A 21,537-nucleotide genomic window follows, 5' to 3' on the forward strand; every position below is an offset into this window, starting at 1 on the left:
CCCCTTAATTGGAAAAAATGAATTGGGTACTCTAAATTTTAAAAAAAATGTATGGTATGATTGGTCTGCATAGCATGCAAGAAACAATGCTCTTCACTGTACACTAATACATGTGACAATAATAAATCAAATCAAATCAAAATTAGGAATAATGCCAAACACACAGGAAGCAATGACAATGTAGGCTGTCCACATTTTTGAAGATGAGGTTGTATCTGCAAGACTATGCCAGCACATGAAAAACTCCAGTTTGGCATAGTGCGAGGGGTAATCGCAAACTAGTTATTACCTGAATATAACTCGCCTAGCACAGACCGTGGCACGGTAGAGCAGGGTGCAAAGAAATAAATTCAGTATTTAATGACAGTTCTGTATTTAACAATCAGGATGACAAGCACTTTCTAATTGCTATTTGAATACTGTTAAATGAAAACTAAGGATATTTTCTTTCTTGCTAAAACAGCTCTCCATCATAATCGATTTAAAAGCATATTAGGGTCCCACAAGCATATCGGGGTTAGCTGAAGGTGGAACTGCAAGCTGCATTTTTCACAATGGTTAGCACAATGGGGGCAGCACGGTAGCATTGTGGATAGCACAATCGCTTCACAGCTCCAGGGTCCCAGGTTCGATTCCGGCTTGGGTCACTGTCTGTGCGGAGTCTGCACATCCTCCCCGTGTGCGCGTGGGTTTCCTCCGGGTGCTCCGGTTTCCTCCCACAGTCCAAAGATGTGCAGGTTAGGTGGCCATGATAAATTGCCCTTAAGTGTTGGGTGGGGTTACTGGGTTATGGGGTTAGGGTGGAGGTGTTGACTTTGGGTAGGGTGCTCTTTCCAAAAGCCGGTGCAGACTTGATGGGCCGAATGGCCTCCTCCTGCACTGTAAATTCTATGATTCTATGTTAGCCACTGTTTCCTGGATACAGTGGAAAAGGACTCAAGTAGCAGGTCCAATTATTTGCCATGAAGTCCATGAGGGGCTGGTTTAGCTCACCAGGCTAAATCACTGGCTTTCAAAGCAGACCAAGCAGGCCAGCAGCACGGTTCGATTCCCGTACCAGCCTCCCAGGACAGGCGCAGGAATGTGGCGACTAGGGGCTTTTCACAGTAACTTCATTGAAGCCTACTCATGACAATAAGTGATTTTCATTTTAATTTCATTTCATGACAAAGCTCATACACTGGGAGAGTTTTAGAGCTGCCACGATAGATTGAAATTTCCCAGATTATAGTTTTCAAAACACTATCTACTCCTATCCGCAAACCCCACTTTAAATATAGCATTTACATAGCACCGTGCCCAGTGGCAGAAGAATCTTGAAATGCTTTTCACCAAGAATAACTTTATTTCTCCTGGTCAGCAAGCATAACACCCATTACAAACACAAACGAATAGCTGCACATAGATACATTCTGATTAATGTCACACTGGAGGGAAAGCATCTCCCTCAATGATCAGTGCTATCTTTGATACAAGTTCATTTACTAATGAAGCCAAGTTGACAGACTGAACACTGGCAACTAATATTTTTCTTAAAATCATCAAATTTTCACTCCATTTTTTCTGACTTGCGGCATGGTAGCACAGTGGTTAGCACTGTTGCTTCACTGCGCCAGGGTCCCAAGTTCAATTCCCGGCTTGGGTCACTGTCTGGGCGGAGTCTGCACCTTCTCCCCGGGTCTGCGTGGGTTTCCTCCGGTTGCTCCGATTTCCTCCCACAGTCCAAAGATGTGCAGGTTATGTGGATTGACCGTGCTAAATTGCCCTTTAGGTTCCAAAAAAGGTTGGGTGGGGTTACTGGGAGGGTGGAGATGTGGGCTTGGGTAGGGTGCTCTTTCCAAGGGCGGTGCAGACCCGATGGGCCAAATGGCCTCCTTCTGCACTGTAAATTCTATTCTATTCTGAGAGGTGGTGAGATATTTAAAAACAAAGGAAAGGGACAACTCTAAAGCAGCAACATCTTAAAGTTTTACAAAGATCTGCCTAGGCTGATCCCTCACTTCAAAAACATGGACGAGGATGGGTCCTGATACTGCTCAACAATGCCCGTCACACTGAAGGGAACCTTGCTCATGATGAATCTGAAAAAAGTCTTGTGATTATGTGAGAGCAAAAGACAGAGAAAAAAAAATTGAACAGCGCCAACGCTACTAAAAATAGACGTCTTGATTACAACGATTACCCACTGCCCACAAAGAAGCCACAACTGTGTAAAGGAAAGCCCCACAATACCTTGCGTGGGTCTGAGTAATTCTAAAATAAGACATCACTGCCCGAACACCTGCATCGGACATGAGCTCTAAAGCGAGGGCGATGAGAACGGGCCAGGCTGCTGTTAACGATGCGTGACTTCTGTACCTTTTTTTTTTGGTTTGACAGCAATGTGTCCAGTGAGCTGCACCCACGAGGCCCCTCTGCCCTTGGGAGTAGGCGTGCGTGCATAGAACATAGAAAAATACAGCACAGAACAGGCCCTTCGGCCCATGATGTTGTGCCGAACTTTTGTCCTAGATCAAGAACAAATTAATCTACACCCCATCATTCTATCTTAATCCATGCGTCTATCCAATAGCCGCTTGAAGGTCCCCAATGTTTCCAACTCAACTACTTCCACAGGCAGTGCATTCCATGCCCCCACTACTCTCTGGGTAAAGAACCTACCTCTGACATCTTCCCTATATCTTCCACCATTCACCTTAAATTTATGTCCCCTTGTAATGGTTTGTTCCACCTGGGGGAAAAGTCTCTGACTGTTTACTCTGTCTATTCCCCTGATCATCTTATAAACCTCTATCAAGTCGCCCCTCATCCTTCTCCGTTCTAATGAGAAAGGCCTAGCACTCTCAACCTTTCCTCGTAAGACCTACTCTCCGTTCCAGGCAACATCTTGGTAAACATCCTTTGCATGTTTTCCAAAGCTTCCACATCCTTCCTAAAATGAGGCGGCCAGAACATCACACAGTACTCCAAATGTGGCCACAAGGTTTTGTACAGCTGCATCATCACCTCACGGCTCTTAAATTCAATCCCTCTGCTAATGAATGCTCGCACACCATAGGCCTTCTTCATAGCTCTATCCACTTGAGTTGCAACTTTCAAAGATCTATGAACATAGACCCCAAGATCTCTCTGCTCCACATTGCCAAGAACCCTACCATTAACCCTGTATTCCACATTCACCTTTGTCCTTCCAAAATGGACAACCTCACACTTTTCAGGGTTAAACTCCACCTGCCACTTCTCAGCCCAGCTCTGCATCCTATCTATGTCTCTTTGCAGCCGACAACAGCATTCCTCACTATCCACAACTCCACCAATCTTCATATTGTCTGCAAATTTACTGACCCACCCTTCAACTCCCTCATCCAAGTCATTAATGAAAATCACAAACAGCAGAAGACCCAGAACTGATCCCTGCAGTACGCCACTGGTAACTGTGCTAAATATTTGCCATCCACCACCACTCGCTGACTTCTATCAGTTAGCCAGTTTGTTATCCAACTGGCCAAATTTCCCACTATCCCATGCCTCCTTACCTTCTGCATAAGCCTACCATGGGGAACCTTATCAAATGCCTTACTAAAATCCATATACACTACATCCACTGCTTTACCTTCATCCACGTGCTTGGCCACCTCCCCACAGAATTCAATAAGGCTTGTGAGGCAAGACCTACCCCTCACAAATCCGTGCTGACTATCCCTAATGAAGCAGTGTCTTTCCAGATGCTCAGAAATCCTATCCCTCAGTACCCTTTCCATTACTTTGCCTACCACCGAAGTAAGACTAACTGGCCTGTAATTCCCAGGGTTATCCCTATTCCCTTTTTTGAACAGGGGCATGACATTCGCCACTCTCCAATCCCCTGGTACTACCCCTGTTGACAGTGAGGACGAAAAGATCATTGCCAACGGCTCTACAATTTAATCTCTTGCTTCCCATAGAATCCTTGGATATATCCCGTCAGGCCCGGGAGGCTTGTCTATCCTCAAGTTTTTCAAAATGCCCAACACAAGTATCTCCTCAAGCTTACCAGTCTGTTTCACATTGTCCTCTTCAACAATACGGCTCCTCTCACTCGTAAATACTGAAGAAAAGCACTCGTTCAAGACCTCTCCTATCTCTTCAGACTCAATACACAATGGCCCCAACTGATAATGGCAGAGTGCCACTGTGCAAAAGATTCAACTCTATTCTCGGTGAACTTTTGACTGGGGCAGCTACACTAATGGCACCAAAGTCTCTCTTTTAAAGGGAGCAAAAGAGACACAAAAAACAAAACAGAACATCTGGAACACTGAGCCTGCTTTGCCACGCTTGTTCATTCTCCCTACTTCCTAAGTATACAAACAAAGATGGACAGGTAAAGACCCTCTGGTTCTTCCATCTTGTTCTACACAATTGTGATACTGTGTGCATTATGGTATATAAACTCTCCACTCCAACCAGAAACCACGCAACCCCCACTGAGAGAGATCCATGATTTTGATCCAGCAACATTGAACAGCGATGCACATCCAAGTTGGGATGTATACGCAACATAAATGAAGAATTTGAAGGCGATGTTTTACCAATGCACTTGCTGCCCTCAACTTTCCAGGTGGTGGATTTCAAAGCAATATATTGCATGTGGAGAGATGCAATAAGGCATGATACAAATAGATATCTTTCTCTTTCAATACATTTTCCGCTACAAATATTGATTAGGATGGTTCATTTTCCCCCCCTCCCCCCAGCGTCAATCGTGGTTGAACATTTCTAAAAAAAACATATCAAAGGTCGCTTTGGTCACAGGAAATCTGAGCAATTTCATCTCAAAGCAACATTTTTTTAATTTTGTGCAACGGCTTCTGGTCTTGCAGCTGCTGTGTGACCCAGCCTCAAGTTGCTATTTCTGCATTTCCTGCAAGACACAGGTCAACGATTCTGGCACCTCGCTGGAAACAAAACAAAATGCATTTCCAAACGTGGCATTCCCGCTGTGTATTGCAATATTAGCCAAATCTGCTTGAACTTGTTCAAAACAATGCGTGCAATTTTGATACTTTGGCATGAAGTTCAAAGCCCGAAGGGAATTCATCACAAAAGCGCCTGCCTGCATTTGCTCGCTGCCAGTCAATTCCCCACGGATATACTTAATGGACTATTCTTCGTACAACATAACTGGATTCTGGCAACTCAGAACCTGCTATTATCACAGTCACGAAGAGTTGTCAAAACACTTCCTTTATCCGTACAGGTATCCAGTCAGGAAGTTCAACAACCCCCTTTTTGCTCTGAGGTTGTGCATGCCACCTTTTGGGATCAACTCGAGTTAAAAGTGTTTCAAAAACTATTTTAAAAAGAGCTTGCGTACGTATGGGGCGCAATCTACCGGCCCCGCCACACTCGAGCAGGAGCCTGGCCGGTAGATGCCGGGTGAACCCCCACCCCGCACACTTCCCGGCAGCCAGTACATCACGCAGTATCTATCCAGATCTCGCGAGGCGTCGGGATCAGGATCCCGCACATAATGGGCGTGACCAAGCCGCGCTCGCTGAAGTCGGTTTTGAACTGAATTCGGCGAGCAATCACTGGGGTGGCCCCGGCCGGACGCCGTCCAGTACTGGTCCACACAAACGAGGACCAGGTGGAGACACACCCGTTGGGGGTCTCCCAGATCATCGGTGGCACCTGGGTGGTCAAGTGTGGGTTAAACTGGTGTGAAACCCCCCCACAGACCAAAAATTGACCAAGTGTTGTTAGACAGCGGTGGGGAACTCGCCGACTAAATCGGTGGGAAACTCCCAGCAAAATCCGCCACACTTAGAAACTTTTCCGTTAGATCACGCCCATAGTGTCTTCACAACTGTGGGATTTTCCAACGCTCCTTGTGCCGCTTTTTAAAAAAAGTGCAGTGACTGTTGTAACACAGGAACGTGGCAGCCAATTTGTGCAGAGCCAGGTTCCACAAACAGCAAAGTGGCAACGACTAGATAATCTATGTTTTGAGGTTTGTTTGATGGGTAAATATTTACAGGGTATCGAGGAGAACTCCCTTGCCATCCTTCCAAAATAGTGTCACGAGATCTATTGAGCACACCTGGCCTCACGTTTGCCATCTCATCTGAGAGACAGGCCTCGTTTAGCACAGGGCTAAATAGCTGGCTCTGAAAGCAGACCAAGCAGGCCAGCAGCACGGTTCAATTCCCGCACCAGCCTCCTCGAACAGGCGCCGGAATGTGGCGACTAGGGGCTTTTCACAGTAACTTCATTTGAAGCCCACTTGTGACAATAAGCGATTTTCATTTCATTTCATTTCAAGACAGCACTTCCGGCAGTGCAGCACTCTCTCGGTATTTCACTGGAATGCTCGCATAGATTATGTGCTCAAGTCCCTGGGGAGGAACTTAAACCATCAGTTGTCTGAATCAGAGGCAGGAGTGCTCCCCGCTGAGTCACGACTGCAAAACAAGTTTCGATGAGATGATCAGTGCCAAGTTAGCTGAGCTCAGAAGGGGTCAGCCACTTTTCCTCCTGGCTCAGGAGTATAGAAAAACATGATTCCTACCCCGTGCCGTTTCCTTGCTGGATTGGTGGTGGTGGTGGTGGTGGTGGTGGGGGATACAGGTCAGGATTGAACAGAACTGGATTTGGCTGCACTGACCAGGCCTGCTAACGCAGGATTCACCTGAGGAAGGAGCAGTGCTCCGAAAGCTAGTGTTTGAAACAAACCTATTGGACTTTAACCTGGTGTTGTAAGACTTCTTACTGTGCTCACCCCAGTCCAACGTCGGCATCTCCACATCATACTTGAGTGAAGTACCTGAGGACTGCCAACACCTGTAGATCCAGACCTTAGTAAGACTCAACACCTGCAAGGAAAATAGAAGGGGAGGGGAGAAATGTCTTGAAATTAGACGGACAAAGCTACCTTTCTGCCAGCTCCACGTGGGCTTGCTTCCCTGCATACTCATCAGCCATCCTCGTGAGCTCCTTTGTAATCACAAGCTGAGAGGTGTCAATCCGATTGCACAACAAATCGGAGATAACTTCCTTTGCATGCTCCACTGCTCCCGTTGGATCCCTGTTAGAGAATACAAGTGTAGCCTGTGAGACCTCTGGTGTGTATTTTGCCCCCATGTATGCAATTATTATTTTTTTGTGCTTTTGTCTCTATTTCAGGTGTCGCCCAGAGTCACTCCTTCAGATGGAACTCTGCAAGTCAAAAACAGCCTCTGAGGGCAGCACGGTGGCGCACTGGGTTAGCCCTGCTGCCTCACGGCGCCGAGGTCCCAGGTTCGTTCCTGGCTCTGGGTCACTGTCCGTGGAGTTTGCACATTCTCCCCGCGTTTGCGTGGGTTTTGCCCCCACAACTCAAAGATGTGCAGGCTAGGTGGATATGCCACGCTAAATTGCTCCTTAATTGGAAAAATGAATTGAGTACTCTAAATTTATTTTAAAAAATAAAATCAGCCTCTGGTATTGACATTCTTATGGTTATCTATTGACTCAATGGAGAGGTGAGGCAATGTGGGAGGAAATAATTGCACCAACCTCAACGGGCAGGGAGATTCACCTCAAACAGTGCAATGGCTTCCAAACCTCAAGTGGTAAGTCTTATCAAATCTTTCAAACTTTAAGTACAGACTCTGATGCTGCATCACTTACCATGTATCAGTTAGATACCAACCAGACACTTTATTTAATGGTTAAGATTAATTGGACTGTCTACATGTCTAATTGGATTTTTTAATGGCCTAATTGGCAGGAGATTTTGCAAAGCACAGGAGACTCATTATACGCAAAGTAGGAAAAGTTGCTTTGAACTGTCTCAGTCGATACAACATTCTGACCATACACCAACGACAAAGTCAGAATTCGGCCGGAGTGTCGTGTCTTCTGAATGAGGCACAGGTTTAAGAACGGAATTGGTGAGACCACGACCAACGTCAATTACTTGGGAACTAAAAAAAAAACCTGCCTTTTTTCACTATGATCTCAAGTGCTAAAGATTTAACATGGAGTTCGGGGACCTCCATCCTCCCTTTCTGCTGTGAATTCAATCTTCAGCTTGGAGATGAAAGGACATTGTTTGCAGTGACTGCAATCTTCAATCGACCCTTTCCTCAGGTCTCACATCTCATTACACGCGACATAATCACATTCAATGGGCAAGTAAATCTTCCCAATTGAGATTTTTTTAAAATAGAAAATCATGCAGATTGTAATTACCTGTCAATTAGAATCTTCTGAAGACAGGTATTGATAAGGTTGGCTACCAGTGGGCAATTATCCCTTCTCACTGTCTCGATGCCTTTACAATCCATCTTATCATGGGTGTTTGGGCTGGAGGAAAAGTATAAACCGGCGTAGCGCTTCTTGTTGATCAGCAGATATGGGAAATATACCTAAAATACACATTTGCAAAAGGATTATCTGTCGCCATCTGGTAAAGGGGAAGGGTTAGTCAACATTACCTTTCCAATGGAAAAGCCAAACTCATTGTCCTTGACATCCTGTAACAAAATGCACTAATTCCCCCCACCAAGGTTCCCCATGGGAGTGTTATCGAACAAAGGTTGACATCAAGCCACAGAAGGCGATATTAGGGACACATATCAAAAGTTTAGTCAAGGGGTGGGTATTTTAATTGCCATTTAAAAGGAGGAACAAGAGGTAGAGATGGAGAGGTTTAGGAGTCAAATTCCCAGCTCTAAAGTTCACGTTCTGAGCGATGTAAAAAAAAAGGAGGGCAGCACGGTGGGGCAGTGGTTAGCATTGCTGCCAACGGCGCAGAGGACCTGGGTTTGATCCCGGCCCCTGGGTCACTGTCCATGTGGAGTTTGCACATTCTCCCCGTGTCTGCGTGGGTTTCACCCCCACAACCCAAAGATGTGCAGGTTAGATTGATTGGCCACGCTAAATTGTCCCCTTAATTGGGAAGAAAAATAATTGGGTACTCTAAATGTATTTTAAAAAAAGAACATACACCGTGAAATAACTTCAAAAGTAAAATAATCTCCATGGTTTTATAAAACAACTTTATGGATGCAAAACAAACGTAAATGTTAACACAAAACAGCTTGAACATCGGCACCAGAGTGGTGCTGATTTGAAGTGGGTTAAATTCAATTTGGTATGGAGTGCAACAACTTTTACCCTTTTAAAACAAAACTTTGCTTAAAAGATTTTAAAGGGTCCAAATATGGTCTCAAACGCTGAAAGAGAAAGGAAGTGGAGACTGAGCGCCCAAAGGGCAAATATGTGCTTCCATGCTTTATATTGTGCTGCTGCCCCTAAACAGGAGTAGACCAATTCCGCAAAACTTTCAGACTCCTCCGAACCAAATAAAGAACAAAAAGTCACATTAGCTTCTCCCACTCACCTTTTCAAACTCCAGCTTAATAGGAGGGACGAAGTGGCTGGAGACCCACTCTGCTGCCTCGCGACCCAACGCCATGCTTTCAGCCACGGTCTCCGTTCCCAGTTTACACATCACAGAATCGGTGTCACCGTAAATGATCTAATTTTAAAAAAAGATGGGGAACTAGGGATAAAACACTGCCAAGCCCCTTGGGTGGTAATACAGTCAACTGCGGTACCCGAGGTACAGCAATTCAATATTTGAAGGCCCAAACCTTTTAACACTCTTATTTCTTATTCACTTGCCCGCGACGGTCGACTTTTCAGGCCTTGAGGTTTGGAATGAACTGCCCCAAGAATCCAATGTCGGACTTCGGCGAATTGTGATGTGTGCAAAATAATGGCAATTTGGATTTAAGCCTCGTGTTAAGATTTTGTTGGCATAGGGCGGCACGTGGCGCAGTGGTTAGCACTGGGACTACAGCGCTGAGGACCGGGTTCGAATACCGGCCCTGGGTCACAGTCTGTCTGGAGTTTGCACGTTCTCCCCATGTCTGTATGGGTTTCACCCCCGCAACCCAAAGATGTGCAGGGTTAGGTGGATTGCCATTCTAAATTGCCCCTTAATTGTGAAAAAAATAAATAATTGGGTACTAAATTTATAATAAAAAAATTTTAAAAAAGATTTTGTTGGCATGACCACTGTGATCAACAATTTGAAAAAGAATCTTGCATTTATATTGCACCTATCGTGACCTCGGGACATCATCGAGCATAGTACCAGGCCCACAAGGCCAGAAGATCCCATGTTAGATTGTGTTTTCGGCTGACTTAGTTGATCTCTTTTCTCCCACTTTCTCGCTCTCCCTGCTCCTTTCCTGTTCCCTCGCTGCTTTTCTCTCTCCGGCCCAACTCCCCCACACGCATCATTTCCTCTCCTCTCGTTTTCTGTTCTTGCACTTGTCACTTTCATACATCTTCCTCCTTCCCCCTACAATGCCCATTCTTTTTTAAAATAAATTTAGATTACCCAATTCATTTTTTCCAATTTAGCATGGCCAACCCACCTGGCCTGCACATCTTTGGGCTGTGGGGGCGAAACCCACGCAAATAAGGGGGAGAATGTGCAAACTCCACACGGACAGTGACCCAGAGCCGGGATCGAACCTGGGACCTCGGCGCCGTGAGGCAACCGTGCTAACCACTTGCGCCACCCTCACAATGCCCATTCTGCCTGAGGTAGCTAACTGAGCTGAATACGCAGAGGTAGCCGGATCGTTGCAGGCTGCGTAACGTCAGACGAGTTTAAAAACAGAGGCAACTTGGTCTCCTCCAAACCCCTCGCCATACTCACCTGGAAAAGACTTTGACAGCGTCCGAGAACCACTAGATTAGAATGAACCCGAGTCAACATGTAAAATGATGAAAGGGCTGGATGTGGTGGCTGTTAATAAGAGTTTAGCAGATTGACAGGACTAGGAGTCGTGCACTTAAAAACTATGCCAATATAGGGTTAGGTTAGATGTTGGGTGGTGAATCTTTTCCCAGAGATTTTGAACCTTCAGAACATGTTCTTGAACCGTGTGGTGTGCACGCTGAAGAGGGAAATGGACCAGTTCTTACCTTAGCATCTGCGTTGTAGCCATTTGCAAGAGTGTACTTCGATTCAACTAGCTGTTTTGTTTTTTCAATCATTTGTCGGCCAAATCCAGTAACGCTCTGGAAAAAAACACCAGCACGCAGCTTAAAATCCATTCACATGGTAGCGGCACAAAGTATTATTATTCCGGTAAACAGTCAGTTGCCAAAAGATACACAGATGCAAATGGTGTGATTTCTTTTTGAACGTAAAACATGGCGTAAAACGTGCTAGGGAATGTTAAAACCTCCATTTTGGGCACCAAATGCCAGTATTAAGCACTCCGCCAAATGAGACGTTAGGGTAAATCTCCAGCTACTCCCCCAGCAATGCACCCCGGCCCCAATCTCAGATGAGTGACGCCTACTGAATTTGAGAGAGACATTGTGATTTCACCCGAATTTTTAAAAATTGACAGAAAGGGTTGGGAAAAGGAAATCCAGTGGATGTGTCCCTCGTGGACTTTCAGGAGCCCTTCAATTCGATGCCCCGTGGCCAGAACGTGTGGCGAGGTAACACAATACGTCTAAAGATGGCCACAAAACTGAAAACACGGTATAGGCGTGTGGAAAGTTCCTCAGATTAACAGAATATGGGAAGTGGTGTTCCACAGCAACGTGTGTCGGAATCACTGTAACTTACCATTTACATAAATACCTAATTTGGGGAAAGGGTACACCTAATGTTGAAGATCACACCAGAATATGGGAAAGCATGCAGTATGGATCGATAAATGACAAATTAATTTCACTACAGCAAATTGTGGGCAGTCTATTTTGCAGGAGGAATAAGGAAGTCACTTATTCCTTAGAATAAACTAAATATTTATGGGCGGCACTGTAGCACAGTGGTTAGCACTGCTGTTTCACAGCGCCAGGGACCCAGGTTCGATTCCCGGCTTGGGTCACTGTCTATGCGGAGTCTGCACATTCTCCCCGTGTCTGCGTGGGTTTCCTCCGGGTGATCCGGTTTCCTCCCACAAGTCCCAAAAGATGTGCTGTTAGGTGAATTGGACATCCTGAATTCTCCCTCAGTGTAGTTGAGCAGGCGCCGGTGTGTGATGACTAGCGGATTTGCACAGTAACTTCATTGCAGTGCTAATGAAAGCCTACTTGTGACACTAATAACGATTATTATCATTATATGTGGTAGAGTGGCACAGAGATTTTGGAATACAGATACACAAATTGCTAAAAGTAGCAATGGATCAACATAATCACAGAGCAAGTGGTTGCTCGGAGGTGAGAAAGATCTTCTCCGTCAGATCCTCCCTACTCGTTCGGAGTCTCACCCCATCCCCACATTGCCTTGAAGTGACTATGGCGGGGAAGATACTGTTGTTCACCTCCTTGTGGAACGTGCACTTGCAAAGAAGGTCCGGCGTGAGACGAGGTGTTTTTTGTCGAGGTTCATCCTGAGTAGCTCCGTGACACAGGACTCTTGTGCTCTACGGGCTCTTCCCAGGGACGCACAACGAGACAAACATAATTGCTGCTTAATGCAGTGAAAGCCGCTCTTTGGTCAGCCCGAAACTTGTTAGTCTTCCAGTGAAAAGAGTTGCGTGTGACACACTGACAAATTTCAACGCCCAGGGCTATGTACAGGAGCGAGAGAGAGAGAACTTAGTGGTGTGGTGCAAAGACAACAATCTCTCCCACAATGTCAGCAAAACTAAGGAGCTGGTCATCGACTTCAGGAAGCAAAGTATCATAAACAGCAGTGTCTGCATCAATGGTGCCAAGGAGATGGTTGATAGCTTCAAATTCCTCGGTGTACATATCATCAAGAATCTGTCCCGGTACACCCACGTCGGCATTACAACCAAGAAAGCACAACAGCGCCTCTACTACGTCAGGAAACTAAGGAAATTCAGCATGTCCACATTGACTCTTACCAATTTTTACTAATGCATCATAGAAAGCATCCTATCTGGCTGAATCACAGCCTGGTATGGCAACTGCTCGGCCAAAGACCGTTAAGAAACTACAGAGAGTCGTGAACACAGCCCAGTCCATCACACAAAACCTCCTCCCATTCATTGACTCTGTCTGCACTTCCCGCTGTCTTGGGAAAGTGGCAGCATAGAACATCAGTGCAGAAGGAGGCCAGTCGGCCCATCGAGTCTGCACTGACGCACTTAAGCCCTCACTTCCCCCCCTATCCCCGTAACCCAATAACCCCTCCTAACCTTTTTGGTCATCAAGGGCAATTTATCATGGCCAATCCACCTAACCTGCACATCTTTGGACTGAGAGGGGAAACCGGAGCACCCGGAGGAAACCCACGCAGGCACGGGGAGAACGTGCAGACTCCGCACAGACAGTGACCCAGCGGGGAATTGAACCTGGGACCCTGGCGCTGTGAAGCCACTTGTGCTACCATGCTGCCCTAAAATCAAAGATCCCTCCCACCCGGGTTATTCTTTCTTCCAGACCCTTCCATTGGGCAGAAGATGCAAAAGTCTGAGAACGCGCGCTAGTTGATTCAAAAACAGTTTCTTCCCCGCTGTTACCAGGCTCTTGAATGACCCTCTTATGGACTGAACTGATCTCTCTATGCATCTTCACTATTGTTGTTAGCACTATACATGCTTCATGACTACATGTCTATGTCTTTGTATTTGCATTGCGTATTTATCGTATGTCCTATGTTTTTCCATGAACTGGACTGTACGCAGAACAATACTTCTCACTGTACCTCAGTACACGTGACAATAAATCTAAATGTGCTGAGGGATGCACTAAAGCTTGGGGCAGCCAATGCAGAGGTGCATTGGGAGACGGTCGCTGTCTATGACCCTTCAACCATAGTGAACTGAGGGAAGGGAATAGAACGCCCTCAGGTCGTATGCCACACGTTCAATGTATACGGTGAATATTACATGTACCGCAATTGTATGGAAGCACCTCAGAGTGCAATTGATCTATGCAGACAACTTAAATACTGTTGCACCATTTGTAATTACCATTTTGAGATGTCTGTAATGTTTCTTTGACTGTATTGAACCTCAAGAGTGCAACATGCTGTATGCAGAGAACCTGCATATTTTTTGCGTGGTTGGTACTTTGAAATGTTTGCAACGTTCTTTCAGATATTTTACAAATAAAGTATATTTTTACAGAAAAAAAGGTCACTCATTCAAGACAGATGAGGAGGAATTTCTTCTCTCAGAGGGTAGTGAATCTGGGGAATTCTTTAGCACAGAGAGCTGTAGAGGCTGGGTCGTTAAGTATGTTCAAGGCCAGGGCAGCACGGTGGCGCAGTGGTTAGCATTGCTGCCTCATGGCGCTGAGGTCCCAGGTTCGATCCCGACTCTGGGTCACTGTCCGTGTGGAGTTTGCACATTCTCCCCGTACTTGCGTGGGTTTCGCCCCCATAACCCAAAGAGGTGCAGGGTAGATGGATTGGCCACGCTAAATTGCCCCTTAATTGGGAAAAAATGAATTGTGCACTCTAAATTTTTTTATTATTTTTAAGCGTGTTCATGGTCGCGATAGACAGATTTTTAATCAGTAAGGGAATCGAGGGTTACGGGTTAAGGTAGGAAAGTAGAGTTGAGGATCATATCAGATCAGCCATGATCTTATTGGATGGGGGAGATGGTGGAGCAGACCCAATGGGCTGAATGGCTGACTTCTGCTCTTGCATCTTATGGTAGACAGACGAGGCCAAAAAGAATGCAGACAAAGCACTGGGATTAATTTGTTCAAAAATAGAATAAAAAGCAGGGAGGCAATGCTGAATTTGTACTAAACCCTGGTTAGGCCATTGAGTAATGTGCATAGCTTTAACCTCCATACTACAAAAAAGGTTACTGAAGCACCGCAAATAGCTCAGAAAAGACTTCTTAGAATTGCAGGGATGAAATCATCATGAAAGACTAAGAGGAGACTTGAGAAAAACCTTTACAAATTATGATTCAGAAATTTGGACGGGGGCAAATGTTTTCATTTGTGGACGAGTCCAAAACAACAGACACTAACAAATCAGGTAAAGAATTTAAAAGGAATTTCTTCACACCAAGTGCTGAGAATTTTTCTTCTACTTTAATCGTTCGTGGGATGTGGGCATCTCTGGTCGGGCCAACATTTAAGAGTCAATCAAATCGCTGTGGATCTGGAGTCACATGTAGACCAGACCGGGTAAGGGCGGCAGATATCCTTCCCTAAAGGGCATTGGTGAACCAGATGGGTTTTTATCAACAAATCGACAATGGTTCCATGGTCGTCATTAGACTTAGAACATAGAACAGTACAGCACAGAACAGGCCCTTCGGCCCTCGATGTTGTGCCGAGCAATGATCACCCTACTCAAACCCACGTATCCACCCTATACCCGTAACCCAACAACTCCCCCCCCACTTAACCTTACTATTAGGACACTACGGGCAATTTAGCATGGCCAATCCACCTAACCCGCACATCTTTGGACTGTGGGAGGAAACCGGAGCACCCGGAGGAAACCCACGCACACAGCGGGAGGACGTGCAGACTCCACACAGACAGTGACCCAGCCGGGAATCGAACCTGGGACCCTGGAGCTGTGAAGCATTTATGCTAACCACCATGCTGCCCCACTTTTAATTCCAGGTTTTTATTGAATTCAAATTCCAACATCTGCCCTGGTGGGATTCGAACCCAGGTCCCCAGAGCATTACCCTGCGTCTCTGGATTACTAGCCCAGCGACAATACCACTATGCCACTGCCACATAGAGCAGTTCAAAGAGAGACCTGATGAGAGAAGATGAAGGGTTATGGAGCAGAGTGGCATGAGGCTCATTGGAGTATAAACACTGGCAGACACCATCTCGGCTAAATGGCCTGTTGGGAGGTTCTACATAACGGTATGTAAGCCAACCCACGACCGAAATGAAATTAAGTTGGCACCGGATTAGAGTAGGTTTTTTGCGATGCCTGCAAACATCTCATAAATTTCTTAGGACTTCCAATCTCGATTCACATCGAAGCCTTCAAGTCAACAAGCGGAGGAAACTTCGATTCTCAGTCCTGGCTTGGTATCGCACTGCTTTAGAGAACGTTTTGTTGCTCTCTCCTCACCCTTTGTCACATAAAACATCCGGGGAGAAATTAGTGACCGAGCACAGACCTGGCTCTGTTGCCAGCCACCGAGTGGCATGCAACGGTGATGCTCAGTCCGATTTCCCCTTTCCCATATGCACCACCTCACTGCATTGTGGCCAAGAAAGGGAAGTCAGCAGTTGTGAGCAAGATGCCCACATTCCACAGTGCGGCACAAAATGCTGCGACGTCGTGCTGCCCTCCCTCAACATTTACTCAGCAAACCAGTGTCTTTCTTTAAAGCGAAAAAAAAACACAGAACGATTTGCTGCTACTGCTGCCCAAATCTTCAACAGAGTGGCAGAGAGAGAAGGATTTCGGACAACATCACTGGACAGTCTCACAGCCACTTATAGTTATCTTTCAGAACACTCCAGTCCCTTTATTTCACAATCGAACTGAGGCGATCCGAAATGGAAAAGTGCAAAGGTTAGCACTTACGCCGTCCACAGCAATACCAAACAGCTATCTTTACATTGAGGTTCACATGTCAATGCCAGAAGTGTTTCAACATTTATCACTCCGCGTACAAAATCCATTATTGCATTTAACAATTCGATATTGACCTACCTCTTTGGCCAAGCCTTTAGTAACCCGCCCCGATATCTCACAAGCCTCGGCTTCTCAAAGTTTTGTTTGACACCACTCCGGAAAAAAGCGCAATGAGACATCTTAATGTCAGCTCCCCTACTGCACCTTGCTCCTTTCTTTCGAAATGGAGTGGTTAAGCAGTACCGTGCGCCAGCAAGATTCCTTCCATGACTTTAGTGATGACTGAAATGAGACTAATTGGCACTTTGCAAGTCATTCAACTCATTAATACTCTCACTGTGATTGAAGTACTTGCTGATTTCCTTCCTTCCTCATTTCCCAACCTTGCTAAAATCTTTTCTTATCAAGTAAGCTCAGATCAGGTACGTGCATCCAAAAATGTTAATATCCTTACTCTTGGGAGATGCGGACTGACTTGCTGCATATCATCAGCATTTCCAGTTTCCACTTCCACAACTGACGGAGACTTGCTGAGATAACGGAGGAAGCAAGTGGGAAAAGCTAAACAACATTTAAGATTCAAGACAACGATTATCACAATTACCTTTCAGGGTCATGGAGAAATGTTAAGAGCCTCTACCATCAGGAACACAATTCAGCTTTCACAAAAGACTAAATTAGAAAAAGTTTCAGACGGAGCAAACTAGACATTGCTTTCGTTGGAAGTATCGAGGATAACCAATCAAAAAAATCTCCCTCTTTCCAATTTCTTCCTCACAGAACCAGGAATGCTACCACAGATACATGGTTATGAGGAACTATTTGAGGAACTAGCAAGCAGAGCTGGATAAGAGATCATTTAATACAGGTTCAATTGTTTAATTGAGAAAGATTTTGAGAGTCTACAATTTCCTCAAACCTTCAAACAGGAGAGGAAATAATAGATTTAGGAAAAATATATGCAGCATCAAATGCTTTGCATTAGGGAGTTTTTAAAAAATAAAACCCATTGCACCCATTGAAAAAAATGGATAATACTTAAAGTGAAGGAAGTGCAAAGGAAGAATGGAGGAGTCAGCACCTTCCAAACTTGCAACCTCGACCACTTGAACCCCTGCTACTTCGCTGTCTCTGCGTCAAAAATCCTAGGACTCCCCTCCCTAACAGCACTGTGGGTGTGCCTACGTCACATGGATTACTGTGGTTTAAGAAGGCAGCTCCCCACCACCTTCTCAAGTGCAATTAGGGACGGGCAACAAATGTCCATTCTCCAGTGATGCTCACAACCCATAATCCAGTTTTGAAAAAACAAAGATGATTTTGGGCGTTTCCAACAGAAGGCCAGCACAAACACAATGGGCCAAATGGCCTCCTCTTTGTGCTGTGCACTTCTACGGTCCTTGGGCAGGAAAAGCCGTTATTCTCTTAGGCACATTCTCTCTTCATCTGCACGGAAGTGCTCAACTGGTGTCAGCTAAACTGAATGTGCACAGGGGCTGATTTAGCTCACTGGGCTAAATCGCTGGTTTTTAAAGCAGACCAAGCAGGCCAGCAGCACGGTTCGATTCCCGTATCAGCCTCCCCGGACAGGCGCCGGAATGTGGCGACTAGGGGCTTTTCACAGTAACTTCATTGAAGCCTACTCGTGACAATAAGCCATTTTCATTTCATTTCATTTCATTTCATGTGAGAGGAGCGGCTGAGCGAATATGATCCAGCATATTAAGAGTACACGAGCAGGGAAAGGCTCTTCCATCCCTGGTGCACAAGCAAGGGTTATGCAGGAAGAAACCCACTGAAGGGAGACAAGGCCCTGGGCTACAGGGTAGGTCAGCCACTTAATACTATCCAGTGGCTCCTGCTAATGAGGATAATGGATAGAGACAGCAAACTCCATTCTTAATATTGCAAAGCCAAAGCACAGGGTGGACTCGGCAAGCCCCTTAATCCATCTCAGTGCTTGCTCCAAAAACCAATTCAAATTGAATCCAATTCTTGGGTCTCCACGAGAGGGACAAACAAGATCACCAAGCTGACAAGAAACAACGTCGCACCTCACCTTGGGCTGGATCTGACACTTGACCTTAGCCAAAGGCCGAGGCGAGGAAAATGAGCTCACAGTTGAATGGCTAATTGGATTAGCCATGGAACTGAACCTCGCCTCCGTTACTGCCTTCAGAAGGAAGAGGGAAGGTGGCAGAAAATATGCAACTGGGACCAAGTGTCTTAATGGAACAATTGATCCAATCCACGAAGAGAAAATGATTAGAGCTAAAAGGAGCGCGAGACATTCTCCACTGAGTTCTCAGGTCTACAGGTGTACAGCACAAAACTACCTAATAATTATATATTAGTTGGCCTTAAGTCAACATTCTCTTTCACAAAGGAAACAAGATTAACTGTTGTAGGAAAACAGTAATTTCATGCGAAGGTTTCCCAGTGGTTCAGTGACCTGGTGCACATCATCTGCTTTGATCTCCAAGCCAAGTTAGTTTACTGCTTTCATCCAGGATGACGGTACAATTAGCCTCCCGAGTGTCTGCATCAGGTGAGTGACAAATTAGTTACGTTTTCATGCTGCTCATTGCTGTCTCGTCACCTCTGCCGAAAAAGGGCACGCAGATACAGGTTTGCTTGTAATGGCACCCTTGATTGAATCTCGTTGTTCACAGCACGTTGGGCAGCACAAGTAGTTAATACTGTGGCTTTACAGCGCCAGGGTCCCAGGTTCGATTCCCTGCTGGGTCACTGCCTGTGCGGAGTTTGCACGTTTTCCCTGTGTCTGCATGGCTTTCCGCCCACAGTCCAAAGACGTGCAGGTTAGGTGGATTGGCCATGCTAAATTGCCCTTAGTGTCCAAAAAGGTGAGGAGGGGTTATTGGCTTACAGGGATAGGGTGGAAGTGAGGGCTTAATGTGAGTCGGTGCAGACTCGATGGGCCAAATGGCCTCCTTCTGCACTGTATGTTCTATGTAACTATGTAACTAGCTAACGAAAGATCATATGTCGAAGAACCATAGAATGGCCACAGTGCAAGAGGGGGCCATTCGGCCCATCGAGCCTGTGCTGGCCCTCTGAAAGAATACCCCATTCTGGCCCACTCGTCTGCCCTAACCTGCAACCCCAGAAACCCCACCTGACCTGTGCATCTTTGGAAATTAAGGGACACTTTTAGCATGGCCAATCCACCTAACCTGCACTTTTTTGGACAACACCAATACATTGTCAGAGACGAAGAACAGCATAAGCAACCTTGCTTCACTGCTTTCTTTGTGAGAAGAATAGGTTCAGTCGGTCTCTTATCCTGCCTTGCGGATACACTGAAGGTGGAAGGTACAAAATCAAGTATTTTGCCACGTGACCCATTGCTTCCAGCTTTTCCACGGACACTCCACAAGATACGGTTGAAGTCCTTTCTTTTTTTTTTTAAATTTAGATTACCCAATTATTTTTTCCAATTAAGGGGCAATTTTAGCATGGCCAATCCACCTACTCTGCACATTTTTGGGTTGTGGGGGTGAAACCCACGCAGACACGGGGAGAATGTGCAAACTCCTCACGGACAGTGACCCAGAGCCGGGATCGAACCTGGGACCTCAGCGCCGTGAGGCGGTTGTGCTAACCACTAGGCCACCATGCTGCCCTCGGTAGAAGTCCTTTCTAAAATAGAAGCAACACAAAAGGGTTTCACCCACTGCTCCCCAAGCCTTATGATGCTACAGCCTCAAATGAGAATATAATCTCAAATGAGAACATATAAAAGGGGAAGAGAGAGAGATGGTCCACAAGAAATGAATAATGCTACTGTGTTAATGCGGCACGGTAGCAGTGGTTAGCACTTCACAGCACCAGGGTTCCAGGCTCGAATCCCGCTTGGGTCACTGTCTGCCCGGAGTCTGAAAGTTCTCCCCGTGTCTGCGTGGGTTTCCTCCTGGTGCTCCGGTTTCCTCCCACAAGTCCCAAAAGATGTTCTTGTTAGGTAAATTGGACATTCTGAATTCTCCCTCAGTGTACCCGAACAGGCGCCGGAATGTGACGACTAGGGGATTTTCATAGTAACTTCATTGCAGTGTTAATGTAAGTCTACTTGTGACAATAATAAAGATTATTATTATTATGGACCGAACGGCCTGCACATTCTATGAAGAAAATTATTTGACTACCAAATATGTGAGCACTGCTAGTACCATGAAACCGTATCATAGACCCGATCTTGATGCGGTTTAATTTCCCTTTCTATGATCAGAAGTGAGACAAGGGTGCAGAGGAACCTTTACTCTGCCTTTGATCTATGCCACATCAGACGGGACCAGAGCATGTTTAATGTGGTCACAGGTTTGAAAGTGTTACAATACAAATACGAGGGGATCAAGAGTTAACCAACAAACACAAGACACAGTTTCAGGTTTGAAAAACTTTTGGTAGTGGTATGGGCCAGGGAATCCTGCACCACAGCCTACACACAGGAGGTAACCGCATCACATTTTATGCAGCTAAGACAAGCCTAAAATTACTAAACCTAGCTCCAATGACCTAAAGTGATCATAATACAATTGAATTCTATATTACAGCGATATACTCACCAAACAAGCACTTAAGCTTAAAGGCAATTGCAAAGACATCAGGGGAGAGCTAGCTAGGATTGATTTGATAAAAAGACTAAAGAGCATAGTGGACTCCCGGTGACGGCCATGTAGTGAGGGCAGCTCCTGCTTAAAGGTGTTGGTTTTGGTCCTTTTTACCAGAGTTCCGGGTAGATTAGGTGGAAAAGTGGAGCGGAAAGTGTAGGGGAAGAAGTTTTCCCCTGGATGGACATGTCTACTGTAGCCATCTGGGACTGTCACTTCCAGAATACAAAATGGATGATCTCAATGACTGTAGGGAAATATGGACAATGTCAGGAAAGCAAGCAGGCACAGAGCCTGGATGCATATTGAGAAGGCAACTCCCAGCCGAGACAGAAACTGTAAGGCAATTAGCAT

The 21,537-nt window shown here is 45.7% G+C and overlaps 1 protein-coding gene across 4 annotated transcripts in view; it reads right to left on the bottom strand.

Annotated features, from left to right (window-relative positions):
- Positions 1-21,537, bottom strand: part of pold1 (polymerase (DNA directed), delta 1, catalytic subunit) — a 139,456-nt gene that overhangs the window by 38,998 nt on the left and 78,921 nt on the right. For all 4 annotated transcript variants that reach the window (XM_038783515.1, XM_038783513.1, XM_038783514.1 and 1 more), the window contains exons 18-21: positions 10,969-11,064; positions 9,368-9,505; positions 8,215-8,390; positions 6,914-7,066 (exon numbers count right to left, since the gene is read on the bottom strand). In XM_038783515.1, the coding sequence (XP_038639443.1) occupies positions 6,914-7,066; positions 8,215-8,390; positions 9,368-9,505; positions 10,969-11,064 (563 nt within the window). The remainder of the gene's footprint in view (positions 1-6,913; positions 7,067-8,214; positions 8,391-9,367; positions 9,506-10,968; positions 11,065-21,537) is intronic.

This window comes from Scyliorhinus canicula, chromosome 23 (genome assembly GCF_902713615.1).
Source record: "Scyliorhinus canicula chromosome 23, sScyCan1.1, whole genome shotgun sequence".
Lineage (NCBI taxonomy): Eukaryota > Metazoa > Chordata > Chondrichthyes > Carcharhiniformes > Scyliorhinidae > Scyliorhinus > Scyliorhinus canicula.